Genomic DNA, 17,475 nt, shown 5'->3' with positions numbered 1-17,475 from the left:
GGATTAGTATAAATGTGTGGTTGATGGTCAGCACAGACTCGGTGGGCCGAAGGGCCTGTTTCAGTGCTGTATCTCTAAATCAATAAAACAAATGGCTGTTCGGATTGTAACCTCAACACCACATTCCCGCCTTCTCCAATAACCTTTCACCCCCTTGCTTATCAAGAATCTATCTACCTCTGCCTTAAAAATATTGAAAGACTCTGCTTCCACTGCCTTTTGAGCAAGTGGGTTCCAAAGACACTCAACCCCTCGAGAGAAAAGTTTTCTCCTCATCTGTCTCAATGTATGACCCCTTATTCTTAAACAGTGACCCCTGGTTCTAGATTATCCCACAAGAGGAAACATCCTTTCCACATCCACCCTGTTCAGACCCCTCAGGATCTTCTATATTTCGATCAAGTCTGATTGATTACCTTGAATTTTTCTAAGTGCCCTGCTAGAACATCTTTCATCATATCTTTGATAATAGCTTTCCCAATGACAGATGTTAAACTAACTGGCCTGTCGTTTCCTGCTTTCTGTCTCCTTCCCTTTTTGAATAAAGGAGTTCCATTGGCTATTTTCCAATCCAATGGCACCTTCCCCAAATCTAGGAATGTTGGAAAATTAAAACCAACGCATCAACTATCTCACTCTCCACTTCTTTTAAGACCCTGGGATGAAGTCCATCATGACCCGGGGACTTTTCAGCCCGCAGCTCCAACAATTTGTTCAACATCACTTGCCTGGTGATTGTGATTTTCTTGAGTTCCTCCCTCCCATCCATTTCCGGACTTACAGCTATTTCTGGGATGTTACTTGTATCCTCTATGGTGAAGACTGATGCAAAATACCTGTTCAGGTCATCTGCCGTCTCCTTATTTTCCCTTATTACTTCCCCAGACTCATTTTCTATTGGACCATCGCTCACTTTGTTAACTCTTTTTTCGATATCCAAAGAAGCTCTTACTATCAGTTTTTATATTTCTAGATGACTTTCTCTCGTACTCTAATTTTTCCTTACTTATCAATCTTTTTGTCATTCTTTACTGCTTTATATATTCCGTCCAATCTTCCAATCTGTCACCCATCTTTGCGCAATTTATATGCTTTTTCTTTAAGTTTGATACTATCTTTAACTTTTTTCGTTAACCATGGATGGTGAGTCCTCCCCTTGGAATTTTTCCTTTTCATTGGAATGTATCTATTCTGTGTATTCTGAAATATCCCCTTCAATGTCTGCCACTGCATCTCTATTGATCTACCCCTTAACCTAATTTGCCAGTTCACTTTAGCTACCTCTGCTTTCATGCCCTCATAACTGCCCTTATTTAAGTTTAAAATACTGGTCTTCGACCTGCTCTTCTCTCCCTCAAACTGAATGTAAAGTTCAAGCATATTATGATCGCTGCTGCCTCGGGGCACCTTCACTATGAGGCTATTAATTAATCCTATCTCATTGCACAATAGGACTGAGTGTCCCAACGCTGAGTATGTGTGTGTGTGTAATAGGGGTGAGTGTCCCAGTACTGACTGTGTGTGTACTACAGAAAGCCGAGAGGAGTATAGAAAGTGGAGAAGTGAAATCAAAAAGGAAATTAGGAAAGCTAAGAGAGGGCATGAAAGAATATTGGCAAGCAAAATCAAGGTGAACCCAAAGATGTTTTATCAATACATTAAGAGTAAGAGGATAGCTAAGGAAAGAGTAGCGCCCATAAAAGACCAAAAGGGTAACCTATGTGTCGAGGTGGAAGATGTTGGTATGGTTCTTCAGGAATACTTTGCATCTGTCTTCACAAAAGAGGGGGACGATGCATAGCCCAGCACCGACAGTGTGTGTAACAGAACTGAGTGTCCCAGCACCGACAGTGTGTGTAACAGGACTGAGTGTCCCAGCACCGACAGTGTGTGTAACAGGACTGAGTGTCCCAGCACTGACAGTGTGTGACTGTCTTGAACAGCAGCAATCTTAGTTTAGTCAGAGGTGATCAAAACTCAGTGGGATGTAATGAGAAGGAATGACTCTACTAGTTCTGCTCACAGTTGGATACAATGTGGATTGGAATGAGATTCCAGGCCGTCAGCCAATGTGTTGACGTCAATGGAGAAAGATCAGGAGAGGAGGGCGATTGAATTAATTTACTAAGTAATACAATTATAAACAGAGGTGAGATCAATCTCAGGAAGTGGGAATGAGTGGAATCTGCTGCTGCTCCTGCCTGTGCTCTGGGAGGAGAGGAATGTACTGATTCCCGACAACTCCTGATCTTCCTGTCAGTCTAGCTGCCAGTACTGAAAACCAGTTAATGAAATTCGAAAAAGATATCTGGGAGTAAGTTACAGGCTGCAATCTAATCGAGGGGCTCGGGGCAATGGGATAGGGCACTGGGAGGGGGGAAAATATAACAACAACAAAAACTTGCATTCCTGTGGCGCATTTAATGTTATTAAACATTCCAGGGCACTTTTCGGGAGTGTGAAAGGAAAATTTAACACCGAGCCACAGAAGGAGACATTAGGACAGGTGACCAAAAGCTTGGGTCAAAGAGATAGGTTATAAGGACAGTCTTAAAGCAAGAAAGTAAGGTGGAGAGGCAGAGAGGTTTCGGGAGGGAATTCCAGAACTTAGGGCCCAGGCAGCTGAAGGCACGGCTACCAATAGTGGAGCGACTAAAATTGGATATACTCAAGAGGCGAGGATTAAAGGAGTGCAGAGATCTCAGAGGGTTGTGGAGCTGGAGGAGATTACAGAGATAGGGAGGGGTGAGGCCCTGGATGGATTTGAAAACAAGGATGAGTATTGGATGTCGGATAAACGGTCTGATAATTTAGGAGTCAGGAGATGTGGTGGTGAGGTAGAGCCGGGTGCTGTCAGTATGTAGATACGAAATAGGAGGGGGCCAAGGATAGATCCTTGGGGGACACCAGAGGTAACAGTGCAGGAGCAGGAAGAGAAGCCATTGCAAGCGATCTTCTGGCTATAACTAGATAGATAAGAATGGAACCAGGTGAGAGCAGTCCCAGCCAGCTGGACGACAGTGGAGAGGCGTTGGAGGAGGATGGTGTGGTCAACCATGTTAAAGGCTGTAGACAGGGCAAGAAGGACAAAGAGGGATAGTTTATCACTGTCAGAGTCACATGGGACGTCATTTGTGACTTTGCTCAGAGCTGTGGCAGGGGCAGAAACCTGATTGGAGGGATTCAAACATGGAGTTCTGGGAAAGATGGGCATGGATTTGGGAAGCGACAACACATTCTTTTTTTATTTTTTTAGAGATACAGCACTGAAACAGGCCCTTCGGCCCACCGAGTCTGTGCCGACCATCAACCACCCATTTATACTAATCCTACACTAATTCCATATTCCTACCACATCCTCACCTGTCCCTATATTCCCCTACCTACACTAGGGGCAATTGCTAATGGCCAATTAACCTTATCAACCTGCAAGTCTTTGGCATGTGGGAGGAAACCAGAGCACCCGGAGGAAACCCACGCAGACACAGGGAGAACTTGCAAACTCCACACAGGCAGTACCCAGAAATGAACCCGGGTCGCTGGAGCTGTGAGGTTGCGGTGCTAACCACTGCGACACTGTGCCACCCTGCAAAGACTTTGGAGAGGAAAGGGAGGCTGGAAATGGGGCAAGGATGATGGGGTCAATCGTTGGGTTTTTTTAGGAGAGGGGTGATGACGGCAGTTTTAAAGGAGAGAGGGACAGCACCTGAAGAGAGAGAACCATTTCCAATATCAGCTAACATGGAGACCAGGAGGGGAAGTTGGGTGGATAGGGTCAAGGGAGCAGGAGGTCTCATGGACAAGATGAGCTCGGAGGGCGCATGACGGAAAGTAGCAGAGAAACTGGAGAAAAATGCAAATTCAGAACTAGGCGAGAGGGGAAGTTTAGAGGAAGTTCAGCTTGGAGGGCGAGCAGAAAGGAGGGAGCAGCAGAGGCAGTTGATTGGATGATTTATACCAAGAATAACAGATACCCGGGAGTGAGTTACAGACTGGAATCTAATCGAGGGGTTCGGGGTGGTTTATATATAGAACAACAGATACCCGGGAGTGAGTTACAGACTGGAATCTAATCGAGGGGTTCGGGTGGTTTATATATAGAATAACAGATACCTGGGAGTGAGTTACAGACTGGAATCTAATCGAGGGGTTCGGGGGTTTATATATAGAATAACAGATACCTGGGAGTGAGTTACAGACTGGAATCTAATCGAGGGGTTCGGGGGGTTTATATATAGAATAACAGATACCCGGGAGTGAGTTACAGACTGGAATCTAATCGAGGGGTTCGGGGGTTTATATATAGAATAACAGATACCTGGGAGTGAGTTACAGAATGGAATCTAATCGATGGGTTTGGGGGTTTATATATAGAATAACAGATACCCGTGAGTGAGTTACAGACTGGAATCTAATCGAGGGGTTCGGGTGGTTTATATGTAGAATAACAGATACCTGGGAGTGAGTTACAGAATGGAATCTAATCGATGGGTTCAGTGGTTTATATATAGAATAACAGATACCTGGGAGTGAGTTACAGACTGGAATCTAATCGAGGGGTTTCGGGGGGTTTATATATAGAATTACAGATACCCGGGAGTATGTTACAGACTGGAATCCAATCAAAGTGTTCAAGGGTTTATATATAGAATAACAGATACCGGGGAGTGAGTTACAGAATGGAATCTAATCGAGGGGTTTGGGGGGTTTATATATAGAACATCAGATACCTGGGAGTGGGTTACAGACTGGAATCTAATCGAGGGGTTCGGGGTGGTTTATATATAGAATAGCAGATACCCGGGAGTGAGTTACAGACTGGAATCTAATCGAGGGGTTCGGGGTGGTTTATATATAGAACAACAGATACCTGGGAGTGAGTTACAGACTGGAATCTAATCGAGGGGTTCGGGGGGTTTATATATAGAATCACAGATACCCGGGAGTGAGTTACAGACTGGAATCTAATCGATGGGTTTGGGGGTTTATATATAGAATAACAGATACCCGTGAGTGAGTTACAGACTGGAATCTAATCGAGGGGTTCGGGTGGTTTATATATAGAATAACAGATACCTGGGAGTGAGTTACAGAATGGAATCTAATCGATGGGTTCAGTGGTTTATATATAGAATAACAGATACCTGGGAGTGAGTTACAGACTGAAATCTAATCGAGGGGTTTCGGGGGGTTTATATATAGAATAACAGATACCTGGGAGTATGTTACAGACTGGAATCTAATCGAGGGGTTTCGGGGGGTTTATATATAGAATAACAGATACCCGGGAGTGAGTTACAGACTGAAATCTAATCGAGGGGTTTCGGGGGGTTTATATATAGAATAACAGATACCTGGGAGTATGTTACAGACTGGAATCTAATCGAGGGGTTCGGGTGGTTTATATATAGAATAACAGATACCTGGGAGTGAGTTACAGACTGGAATCTAATCGAGGGGTTTCGGGGGGTTTATATATAGAATTACAGATACCCGGGAGTATGTTACAGACTGGAATCCAATCAAAGTGTTCAAGGGTTTATATATAGAATAACAGATACCGGGGAGTGAGTTACAGAATGGAATCTAATCGAGGGGTTTGGGGGGTTTATATATAGAACATCAGATACCTGGGAGTGGGTTACAGACTGGAATCTAATCGAGGGGTTCGGGGTGGTTTATATATAGAATAGCAGATACCCGGGAGTGAGTTACAGACTGGAATCTAATCGAGGGGTTCGGGGTGGTTTATATATAGAACAACAGATACCTGGGAGTGAGTTACAGACTGGAATCTAATCGAGGGGTTCGGGGGGTTTATATATAGAATCACAGATACCCGGGAGTGAGTTACAGACTGGAATCTAATCGATGGGTTTGGGGGTTTATATATAGAATAACAGATACCCGTGAGTGAGTTACAGACTGGAATCTAATCGAGGGGTTCGGGTGGTTTATATATAGAATAACAGATACCTGGGAGTGAGTTACAGAATGGAATCTAATCGATGGGTTCAGTGGTTTATATATAGAATAACAGATACCTGGGAGTGAGTTACAGAATGGAATCTAATCGATGGGTTCAGTGGTTTATATATAGAATAACAGATACCTGGGAGTGAGTTACAGAATGGAATCTAATCGATGGGTTCAGTGGTTTATATATAGAATAACAGATACCTGGGAGTGAGTTACAGACTGGAATGTAATCGAGGGGTTCGGGGGGTTTATATGTAGAATAACAGATACCCAGGAGTGAGTTACAGACTGGAATCTAATCGATGGGTTCAGTGGTTTATATATAGAATAACAGATACCTGGGTGTATGTTACAGACTGGAATGTAATGGAGGGGTTCGGGGGTTTTATATGTAGAATAACAGATACCCAGGAGTGAGTTACAGGGTGGAGCGTTGAAGGAAAATTTAACACTGAGCCACATAATGCGATATTAGGGCAGGTAACCAAAAGCTTGGTCAAAGAGGTAGATTTTAATGAGTGTTTTAAAGGAGGAGAGAGAGGTAGAGAGGCAGAGATATTTAGGGAGGGAATTCCAAAGATTAGGGCCCAGGCAGCTGAAGGCATGGTCACCAATGGTGGAGCGATTAAAATCGGGGATATGCAAAAGGCCAGAATTGGAGGAGGGTTGTGGGACTGGAAGAGATAGGGAGGGGTGAGGCCATGGAGGGATTTGAAAACAAGGATGAGAATTTTAAAATTCAGGCATTGCTTGACTGGGAGTCAATGTAGGTCAGTGAGCACAGGAGATGATGGGTGAATGGGGACTTGGTGAAAGTTAGGGCATGGGCAGCAGAGTTTTGGATGAGGTCAAGTTTAAGGAGGGCAGATTGTGAGAGGCTGACAAGGCGAGCATTGAATAGTTAAGTCTAGAGGTAGCAAAGGCATGAATAAGGGTCTCAGCAGCAGGTGAGCTGAGGCAGGCCGAGGTCAGGTGATGCTACAGAGGTGGGAATAGGTGGTCTTAGTGATGACGCAAATATACGGTCAAAGATCATCCTGGGTCAAATGTGACACCAAGATTGTGAACAGGCTGGTTCAGTCTCAGACTGTTGCCAGGGAGAGGGATGGAGTCATTAGCTAGCGAACGGAGTTTGTGTCGGGGACCAGAGACAATGGCTTTGGTCTTCCCGTTATTTAATTGGAGGAAATTTCTGCTTATCCAGTACTGGATGTTGGATAAGCAGTCTGATAATTTAGCAGCAGTGGAGGAGTTGAGAGGTGGTGGTGAGGTAGAGCTCGGTTGCATCAGCGTACATGTGAAAATTGCGCTGTGCTTTCGGGTGATGTCGCGGGGGGGGGTTGGTGGTGGGTGCAGCATGTAGATTAGAAATAGGAGGGGGCCAAGGATCAATCATTGGGGGACACCAGGTGTACTGTGCGGAAGCAGAAAGAGAAGGTATTTGAGGGGGTGGGGAAGGGGCGAAGGCGGTGGCTTAGTGGTAATGTGGCCAAGCTAGTAATCCAGAGGCCCAGGCTAATTCTATGGGGACATGGGTTCAAATCCCAGCATGGCAGCTGGTTGAATTTAAGATTAATTAATGAATTGAATTAATTAATAAAAGTCTGGAATTTAAGGTTAGTCTCAGTAATGGTGCCATGAAGCTATCATTGATTGTTGTGCAAACCATCTGGTTCACTAATGCCCTTTAGGGAAGGAAATCTGCTGTCCTTACCTGGTCTGGCCTACATGTGACTCCAGACCCACAGCAATGTGGTTGACTCTTAACTGCCCGACTGTCGAGGATAATTAGGGATGAGCAACAAATGCTGTCCTTACCAGTGACGGCCACATCACATGAGAGAATAAAAAAAACCTAACCGAGGGGTTCAGGGGTTTATATATAGAAAAACAGATCCCCATAGGTGAGTTACAGGCTGGAATCTAATCGGGGGGGCGGAGGGTACTGCATGTTGAATAAACCATGAGATTCCTGTTTCAAAGTGATTGTTGGTGGGTGGGTTGTTAAGCCGCTGTGCCAGTGTTTGGCAGTGTTACAATGCTGTCTTGTATTGGTGCTTGATTCCTGTTCTTTCAGTGAAATATCAGCATGAAATTATGTGTTTTTTACAAGTGATGTTTTGTGCAGTTTGTCCTTTGTTGTTTTCTGGGTAATCTTGCAGCTGTTTGGAGGGTTGGAGGTGAGAATGTTGGCTCTGAAATATTATTTCTTATGTTGTTTGCCTTTAATCCAGATGTGATTCCCGATCCACCCAATGGTCCAGCTGTGGTGGCTCGAGTGACTGGACGGACAGTGACGCTTGTGTGGAACAAACCAAAGAAACTTGATCCATCAATAGGTAACAATCAGTATAGCCCATTGTATGGGTCTGGGTGTGTGGCTTATACACGTGTATATAACGTGTCTGCTGGACTCAGTGCTGTCCAAACTAACGCTCCCAGGTACATGACGGGTTAGATACAGAGTAAAGCTCCCTCTACACTGTCCCCGTCAAACACTCCCAGGACAGGTACAGTACAGGGTTAGATACAGAGTAAAGCTCCCTCTACACTGTCCCCATCAAACACTCCCAGGACAGGTACAGCACGGGGTTAGATACAGAGTAAAGCTCCCTCTACACTGTCCCCATCAAACACTCCCAGGACAGGTACAGCACAGGGTTAGATACCGAGTAAAGCTCCCTCTACACTGTCCCCGTCAAACACTCCCAGGACAGGTACAGTACAGGGTTAGATACAGAGTAAAGCTCCCTCTACACTGTCCCCATCAAACACTCCCAGGACAGGTACAGTACAGGGTTAGATACAGAGTAAAGCTCCCTCTACACTGTCCCCATCAAACACTCCCAGGACAGGTACAGTACAGGGTTAGATACAGAGTAAAGCTCCCTCTACACTGTCCCCATCAAACACTCCCAGGACAGGTACAGTACAGGGTTAGATACAGAGTAAAGCTCCCTCTACACTGTCCCCATCAAACACTCCCAGGACAGGTCCCGGGTGTCCCTGGAAAAGGAGCATGCGGTGTCTGCCGGTACGCTTGAGGCCTTCCGCGACCGGTGGGCACCGCAGGGACTGGAGTGCATTGTCGACGCCGAGAATGGCATTTTAATTTGAGTTTTTTGTTTATTTATCTGGTTTTAATAAAGTTATTTTAAAAATATAAGTGTGTATATAAAGGGGGCCTGAGGAATAAAGGCCCCCTCGACATAAAAAATATATAAAAGGGGCCTGGGGTATAAAGGTCACCTTAAAAAAAAAACGGGGGTTAGATACAGAGTAAAGCTCCCTCTACACTGTCCCCATCAAACACTCCCAGGGCAGATACAGCATGGGGTTAGATACAGAGTAAAGCTCCCTCTAAAAAAAAACAGGGTTAGATACAGAGGAGGAAGGTATTGCGATTGGTGTAGCCAGCTCCTAATGTGTAGAAGAGGTTTTTTATCACTTTCACCTTGTTTGAGTATTGAACTAGGTGCAATCTGTCGTGCTTGGAGCTGACTCACACTCTCGCCTTCCTTCACTCCCACCTGAAAGTATAAAGGGTTCCTAATTATTCATTACATCGACCAGAGTTACACTTCCTGCTTCCTACCTGCTTTTATGAAGCTTTTAAAGCTTATCAAAAATCTGTTGCAGAGAAATTAAGGCCCAGAACTTGACTTGGGAATGTTTTGTTGCGTAGATGTGTCAGTCGTCGTTCAGAGGTAGTACTCTCATCTCTTAGTCAGAAAGTGTAGATTCAAGTCCCACTCCAAAGTCTTGAGGACATAATCCAAGGAGACATTACCAGGGCTGTACTGAAGGAGTGCTGCACTGTTGGAGGTGCCATCTGACAGCTGCTGCCTTGTCTGCCCTCTCAGCTGGATGTAAAAATCCCACTGCACTGTTTTGAAGAGCAGGGGAGTTCTCTGTGTTGTGCTGACCAATGTTTATCCCTCAACCAACTTCACTATAAAACAAAAGCAAAATACTGCGGATGCTGGAAAACTGAAATAAAAACAAGAAATGCTGGAACCACTCAGCAGGTCTGGCAGCATCTGTGAAAAGAGAAGCAGAGTTAACGTTTCGGGTCAGTGACCCTTCATCGGAACTGACAAATATTAGAAAAGTCACAGGTTATAAGCAAGTGAGGTGGGGGTGGGGCAAGAGATAACAAAGGAGGTGTAGATTGGACCAGGCCACATAGCTGACCAAAAGGTCACGGAGCAAAGGCAAACAATATGTTAATGGTGTGTTGAAAGACAAAGCATTAGTACAGATTAGGTGTTAATGCACTGAATATTGAACAGCAGCAAGTGCAAACCTGAAAAAAAAACAGTGGGTAAGCAAACTGAACAAACTAAGATGAAATGAAATAAATGCAAAAAAAAATTGTAAAAAATGTAAAAAAGAATGTAAAAAAAAAAGAAAAAATAACTAAAAATGAAAGTAAAATGGGGGCTGTCATGCTCTGAAATTATTGAACTCAATGTTCAGTCCGGCAGGCTGTAGCGTGCCTAATCGGTAGATGAGATGCTGTTCCTCGAGCTTGCGTTGATGTTCACTGGAACACTGCAGCAATCCCAGGACAGAGATGTGAGTATGAGAGCAGGGGGGAGTGTTGAAATGGCAAGCAACCGGAAGCTCAGGGTCCTGCTTGCGGACTGAGCGGAGATGTTCCGCAAAGCGGTCACCCAGTCTGCGCTTGGTCTCCCCAGTGTAGAGGAGACCACACTGTGAGCAGCGAATACAGTATACTACATTGAAAGAAGTACAAGTAAATCGCTGCTTCACCTGAAATCACTCTAAAACAGATGATCTGATCATTATCAAATTGCTGTCTGTGCATTAATTGTTTGCCATATTTTCTACATTACAACAGAGATACTTCAAAAGTACTTCATTCACTGTAAAGCACTTTGGGACATCCTGAGGTTACTATATAAATGCATGGCAGTCTTTGTTAAAAAGAAAGACATGCACATTAACACACACACTCGCAGTCACACACACAGACTCACACTCGCAGTCACACACACACTCACTCGCAGTCACACATACACACACACACTCAAAATCACACACACATTTACTCAAAGTCACACACACAGTTGCAGTCACACACACTCGCAGTCTCACACACGCACATTGACACACACACTCGTAGTCACACACACTCTCAGTCTCTCACACACACACATTGACACACACACTCACTGTCACACACACTTGCTGTCACACACACTCACTGTCACACACACTTGCTGTCACACACACTCGCAGTCTCACACACGCACATTGACACACACACTCGCAGTCACACACACTCACAGTCACACACACACACACATTGACACACACACTCACTGTCACACACATTTGCTGTCACACACACTCGCAGTCACACACACTCGCAGTCTCACACACACACATGAACACACACACACACACACACATCGACACAAACACTCACAGTCACACACACACATTGACACACACACGCAGTCTCTCTCACAGATACACTCACTTGCAATCACAAACACTCGTAGTTACACACACACGTTAACACATAGGCAGAGATGTACAGAAGTAAATAAGCACAGTAAATGTGCAATGACGGGCACGTGCATACACATTGTTAGTTGGGAGTGCACATTGGAAACTAGGATAAACACACTCGCTGTCATTTTCCAACCTTCTGAAGTAACCGTTGGAAAATTATGAGCAACACACAGCCAAATTTCCAACAAGTGCTCCAGACAGGTGAAACTCCTTACTGGGAGCACAGAGACAGGAAATGACTATTGCCCACCCATGTGTGTCACTTGGTGATGGTTCATCTCTGTTATTTTTCAGATCCTGCTGCATTAACCTTTGTTATTCAGAGCCAGGTCATGGGCACAGCTCAATGGCATGTCCTGAAAACCAACATCAAGGACACCACCTACACCATTCAGTCACTGAACAAAGGCATCCAGTACCTGTTCAGGGTCCAGAGTGCAACATCCAAGAGCTGCAGCAAACCGTCCGCTATCTCGGAACCCATCAAATTATTGGACAGAGGTAAGGGCCCTGCTTCTGTTACTTGTGCACTGTAATTGTGACTGGTGACATGATAAAATAGGAGCAGGTGAAATGGTAACTCAAAGATGCAGGATAATAGGGCCATAAAAAAGCAGTGGGGTCCAATTCTAGAGGGATGGAATGAAAAGCAGGGAAGTTATGTTAAACATATATCGGACCACACTTGGAGTAACGTGCACGGCACTGGTCTCCATGTTGCAAAGTGGATATAGAGGTATTGGAGAAGGTGCAAAATAGATTTATTGGAATGATACCAAAACTGAAGGGTTATACCTATCAGGAAAGACTGAACGGGCTGGGGCTGTTTTCTGTAGGAAAAAGACTGAGGGGTGACATGATAGAGGTCTTCAGGACCATGAAAGGATTTGATAGGGTAGATATGGAATACTAATCTAGTCTGGCACTCCCAGTGTCAGTACTGTGGGAGCACTGCACTGCCGGAAGGTCGATATTCTATGGAGTTTAGAAAAATGAAGTTTAATCTCATTGAAATGTACACTATTCTTAGAGGACTTGATAAGGGTAGATATACTAAAAGGCTGTTTCTCCTGGCTGAAGAGTCTAAAATTAGGCTTCATATTTTCAGGAGAAGCAGTCATTGAATATGTTCAAGACTGAGATAAATAGATTCTTGGATGCTAAAGGAATCAACAGATATGGGGATAGGGCCGGAAAGTGGAGTTGAGGTAAAGTCTTATCGAATGGCAGAGCAGACTCGAGGGACTGAATGGCCAACTCCCGCTCTTATTTGTTATTTTCTTATTCCTATTTGAAGGAACAAAGAAACTTGCATTTATATATCTCTTTTCATAACTTCAGAACAGCCAACGAAGTATGGTTGAAATGTAGTCTTTGCCCTAATGGAGAAAACACGGCAGCCAATTTGTGCACAGCAAGATCCCACACACAGCAATGAGATAATGACCAGATAATCTGTTTAACTGATGTTGGTTGAGGGATAAATAGTGACACCAGGACACCAGGGGAGTGGGGGGTGGGGTTGGGGAAGACCTTTCCTGCTCTTCAAAATAGTCTTCATATCCACTTGAGAGAGCGGGCGGTGCCTCAGTATAATATCACATCCAAACAATGTCACCTCTGACAGTGTAGCACTCCCTCAGTTCATCACTGGCAGTGTCAGCCTGGGTTATATGCTCAACTCTCTGGACTGGGGCTTGAACCCACAACCTTCTGACTCAGAGATGAGAGAGCTACCCACTGAGCCACGACTGACAAGGATTTCTTTGGCCCTTCCGGTGTCTGTGAGCTCTCCTCTTCTTTCCACAGGCCCCTATCTGGAGGAAGCCCCTTGCTTCATCGACAAGCCAGATGTTGTGTTTGCTGTGGAAAACCAAAGCAGCTGTATCACCTGTACACTGAACTACGTGCAGGCTGAAGTCTCGTGGACAAGGTAACGGGGAGCCTCCATCTACTGTGCCTCTGAGCATGAGTGGGTGCTGTTATGTTCAGGCTTTTAGAGCTTCCCCATTCTTCAATGTTTCCTCCCTTTTAGGCGTGGTGTAACCCCTGATTCATAATCATACCTGAACCCATATTTTCAGTTGTTTAATTTTATTCATTCATGGGATGTGGGCATCACTGGCCAGGCCAGCATTTATTGCCCGTCCCTAATTACCCTTGAGAAGGTGGTGGTGAGCTGCCTTCTTGAACCGCTGCAGTCCATGTGGTGTAGGTACAGCCACAGTGCTGTTAGAATCATAGAACGGCTACTGTGCAGAAGGAGACCATTCAGCCTGTCGTGACTGTGCTGGCTCTCTGCAACAGCAACTCAGCGAGTCCCAGTCCCCTGCCATTTCCCCGTAGCCCTGCAATCTTTTTCTCTTCAGATAATTATCCAATTTCCTTTTGATTAAATCTGCCTCCCCCACAATCTCAGGCAGTGCATTCCAGATCTTAACCGCTCGCTGCATATATAAGTTTTTCCTCATGTCGCATTTGGTTCTTTTGCCAATCACCTAAAATCGGTGTCCATTTCTGCCAATGGGAACAGTTTCTCAATATCTACTCTGTCCAGACCCTCATGATTTTGAACATCTCGATCAAATCTCCTCTCAATCTTCTCTTCTCTAAGGAGAACAATCCCAGCTTCTCCAATCGATCCAAGTAACTGAAAGATGGAACCATTCTGATAAATATTTTCCGCACTCTCTCCAACGTCTTCATACCCTTCATAAAGTGTGGTGTCCAGAATTGGAAGCACACTCCAGTTTAGGCTGAAGCAGAGTTTTACACATTTTCGCCATAATTTCCTTGCTTCTGTACTCTATTTATAAAGCCCAGGATCCCGTATACACTTTCTCAGCCTTGCCACCTTCAGTCATTTGTGCACATATAGCCCCAGGTCCCTCTGCTCCTGCATCCCCTTTAGAATTATATCTTTTATTTTATATTGCCTCTCCTTGTTCTTCCAACCAGAATGTATCACCTCACACGTCTCTGCAATAAATTTCTTCTGCCACTTGCCCACCCATTCCAACAGCCTATTTCCTCTTGAAGTCTATCACTATCTTCTTCACAGTTCACTATACTTCCAAGTTCTGTGTCATCTGCAAAGTTTGAAATTGTGTCCTGTACACCCAAGTCTAGGTCATTAATATAGATCAAGAAAAGCAGTGATCCCAGTACCAGCCCCTAGGGAACCCCACTCTACATAGCTTCCTACATTCCGAAAAACAACTATTTCTCAGAACACTCTGTTTCCTGTCATTCAGCCAATGTTGTATCCATGCTACTACTGTCCCTTTTATTCCATGAGTTTTAACTTTGCTGACAAGCCTGTCATGTGGCACTTTATCAAATGCCTTTTGGGAGTCTACATACACCACATCAACCCCATTACCCTCATCAACCCTCTCTGTTACCACATCAAAAAACTCAATCAAGTTAGTGTCACAGGATTTGTCTTTAATAAATCTGTGCTGGCTTTCCCTAATGAATCCACGTTTGTCCAAGTGACTGTTAATTTTGTCCCACCACCAAGGTTAAACTGAATGGCCTGTAGTTGCTGGGCTTACCCTTACACCCTTCTTTGAACAAGGATGTTACATTTACAATGTAGCTAGACTTGTTCTCACTCCCTCAATTAATTATTTTTATAGTTCCGAGTCAGGATGGTGTGTGGCTTGGAGGGGAACTTGCAGGTGGCGGTGTACCCATGCATCTGATACCCTGTCCTTCTAGAAGATAGAGGTTGCAGGTTTGGAAGGTGCTGTCTGAGGAGACTTGGTGCGTTGCTGCAGTGCATCTTGTAGATGGGACACACTGCTGCCACTGTGCATCGGTGGTGGAGGGAGTGAATGTTTGTCGATGGGGTGCCAATCAAACGGGCTGCTTTGTTCTGGATGGTGTCGAGCTTCTTGAGTGTTTTTGGAGCTGCACCCATCCAGGCAAGTGAAGAGAATTCCATCACACTCCTGACTTGTGCCTGGAAGGTGTTGGAAAGAATTTGGGAAGTCAGGAGGTGAGTCACTCACTGTAGAATTCCCAGTTTCTGACTTCTGTCTAATAGCTATAAATTATGATAATATTGAAACACTGGGCCAGAGAAACCTGAACTGGGGCAGAGGGGATGAGGACTGCGAGGTTATCAGGACTGTGCAAGGACAATGCTGAACATAGCGGTCAGGAAATTCCTCGATTCTGCTTCCATGCCACCAACTTGCATTTATCTAGCGCCTTTAACATAGTATAACATCCCAGGGAGCTTCAGAGGAGGGATTATCAAACAAAATTTGACACCGAGCCACATAAGGAGATATTAGGACAAGGCGGCCAAAAGCTTGGTTAAAGAGGTAGGTTTTAAAGAGAATCTTAAAGTAGGAATCGAGGTAGAGCGGTTTAGGAAGGGAATTGCAGAGCTTAGGGCCCAGGCAGCTGATGGCACGCCCGCCAGTGGAATTAGAATTAGAACATTACAGCGCAGTACAGGCCCTTCGGCCCTCGATGTTGCGCCGACCTGTGAAACCATCTGACCTACACTATTCCATTTTCATCCATATGTCTATCCAATGACCACTTCAATGCCCTTAAAGTTGGCGAATCTACTACTGCTGCAGGCAGGGCGTTCCACGCCCTTACTACTCTCTGAGTAAAGAAACTACCTCTCACATCTGTCCTTGATCTATCACCCCTCAACTTGAAGCTATGTCCCCTCGTGTTTGCCATCACCATCCGAGGAAAAAGACGCTCACTATCCACCCTATCTAACCCTCTGATTATCTTATATGTCTCTATTAAGTCACCTCTCCTCCTCCTTCTCTCCAACGAAAACAACCTCAAGTCCCTCAGCCTTTCCTCGTAAGACCTTCCCTCCATACCAGGCAACATCCTAGTAAATCTCCTCTGCACCCTTTCCATAGCTTCCACATCCTTCCTATAATGCGGTGACCAGAACTGCACGCAATACTCCAGGTGCGGTCTCACCAGAGGTTTGTACAGCTGCAGCATGACCTCGTGGCTCCGAAACTCGACCCCCCTACTAATAAAAGCTAACACACCATATGCCTTCTTAACAGCCCTATTAACCTGGTTAGCAACCTTCAGGGATTTATGCACCTGGACACCAAGATCTCTCTGTTCATCTACACTACCAAGAATCTTCCCATTAGCCCAGTACTCTGCATTCCTGTTACTCCTTCCAAAGTGAATCACCTCACACTTTTCCACATTAAACTCCATTTGCCATCTCTCAGCCCAGCTCCGCAGCCTATCTATGTCCCTCTGTACCCGACAACATCCTTCGGCACTATCCACAACTCCACCGACCTGAGTGTCATCTGCAAATTTACTAACCCACCCTTCTACACCCTCTTCCAGGTCATTTATAAAAATGACAAACAGCAGTGGCCCCAAAACAGATCCTTGCGGTACACCACTAGTAACTAAACTCCAGGATGAACATTTGCCATCAACCACCACCCTCTGTCTTCTTTCAGCTAGCCAATTTCTGATCCAAAGCTCTAAATCACCTTCAACCCCATACTTCCGTATTTTCTGCAATAGCCTACCGTGGGGAACCTTATCAAACGCCTTACTGAAATCCATATACACCACATCCACTGCTTTACCCTCATCCACCTGTTTGGTCACCTTCTCGAAAAACTCAATAAGGTTTGTGAGGCACGACCTACCCGTCACAAAACCATCCTGACTATCTCTAATGAACTTATTCTTTTCAAGATGATTATAAATCCTGTCTCTTATAACCTTTTCCAACATTTTACCCACAACCGAAGTAAGGCTCACAGGTCTATAATTACCAGGGCTGTCTCTACTCCCCTTCTTGAACAAGGGGACAACATTTGCTATCCTCCAGTCTTCCGGCACTATTCCTGTCGACAATGACGACATAAAGATCAAGGACAAAGGCTCTGCAATCTCCTCCCTAGCTTCCCAGAGAATCCTAGGATA

General features: G+C 44.9%; 1 protein-coding gene across 1 annotated transcript in view; it reads left to right on the top strand.

The window, feature by feature from the left end:
- Positions 1-17,475, top strand: part of spega (striated muscle enriched protein kinase a) — a 684,640-nt gene that overhangs the window by 542,495 nt on the left and 124,670 nt on the right. The window contains exons 19-21 of the mRNA XM_068034685.1: positions 8,214-8,318; positions 11,818-12,024; positions 13,333-13,456. Coding sequence (XP_067890786.1) covers positions 8,214-8,318; positions 11,818-12,024; positions 13,333-13,456 — 436 coding nt within the window. The remainder of the gene's footprint in view (positions 1-8,213; positions 8,319-11,817; positions 12,025-13,332; positions 13,457-17,475) is intronic.

The sequence above is a fragment of the Heterodontus francisci genome, chromosome 7, assembly GCF_036365525.1.
Source record: "Heterodontus francisci isolate sHetFra1 chromosome 7, sHetFra1.hap1, whole genome shotgun sequence".
Classification (NCBI taxonomy): domain Eukaryota; kingdom Metazoa; phylum Chordata; class Chondrichthyes; order Heterodontiformes; family Heterodontidae; genus Heterodontus; species Heterodontus francisci.
Note: the sequence above shows the minus strand (reverse complement) of the source record. Positions and strands in the feature narration are given on the sequence as shown.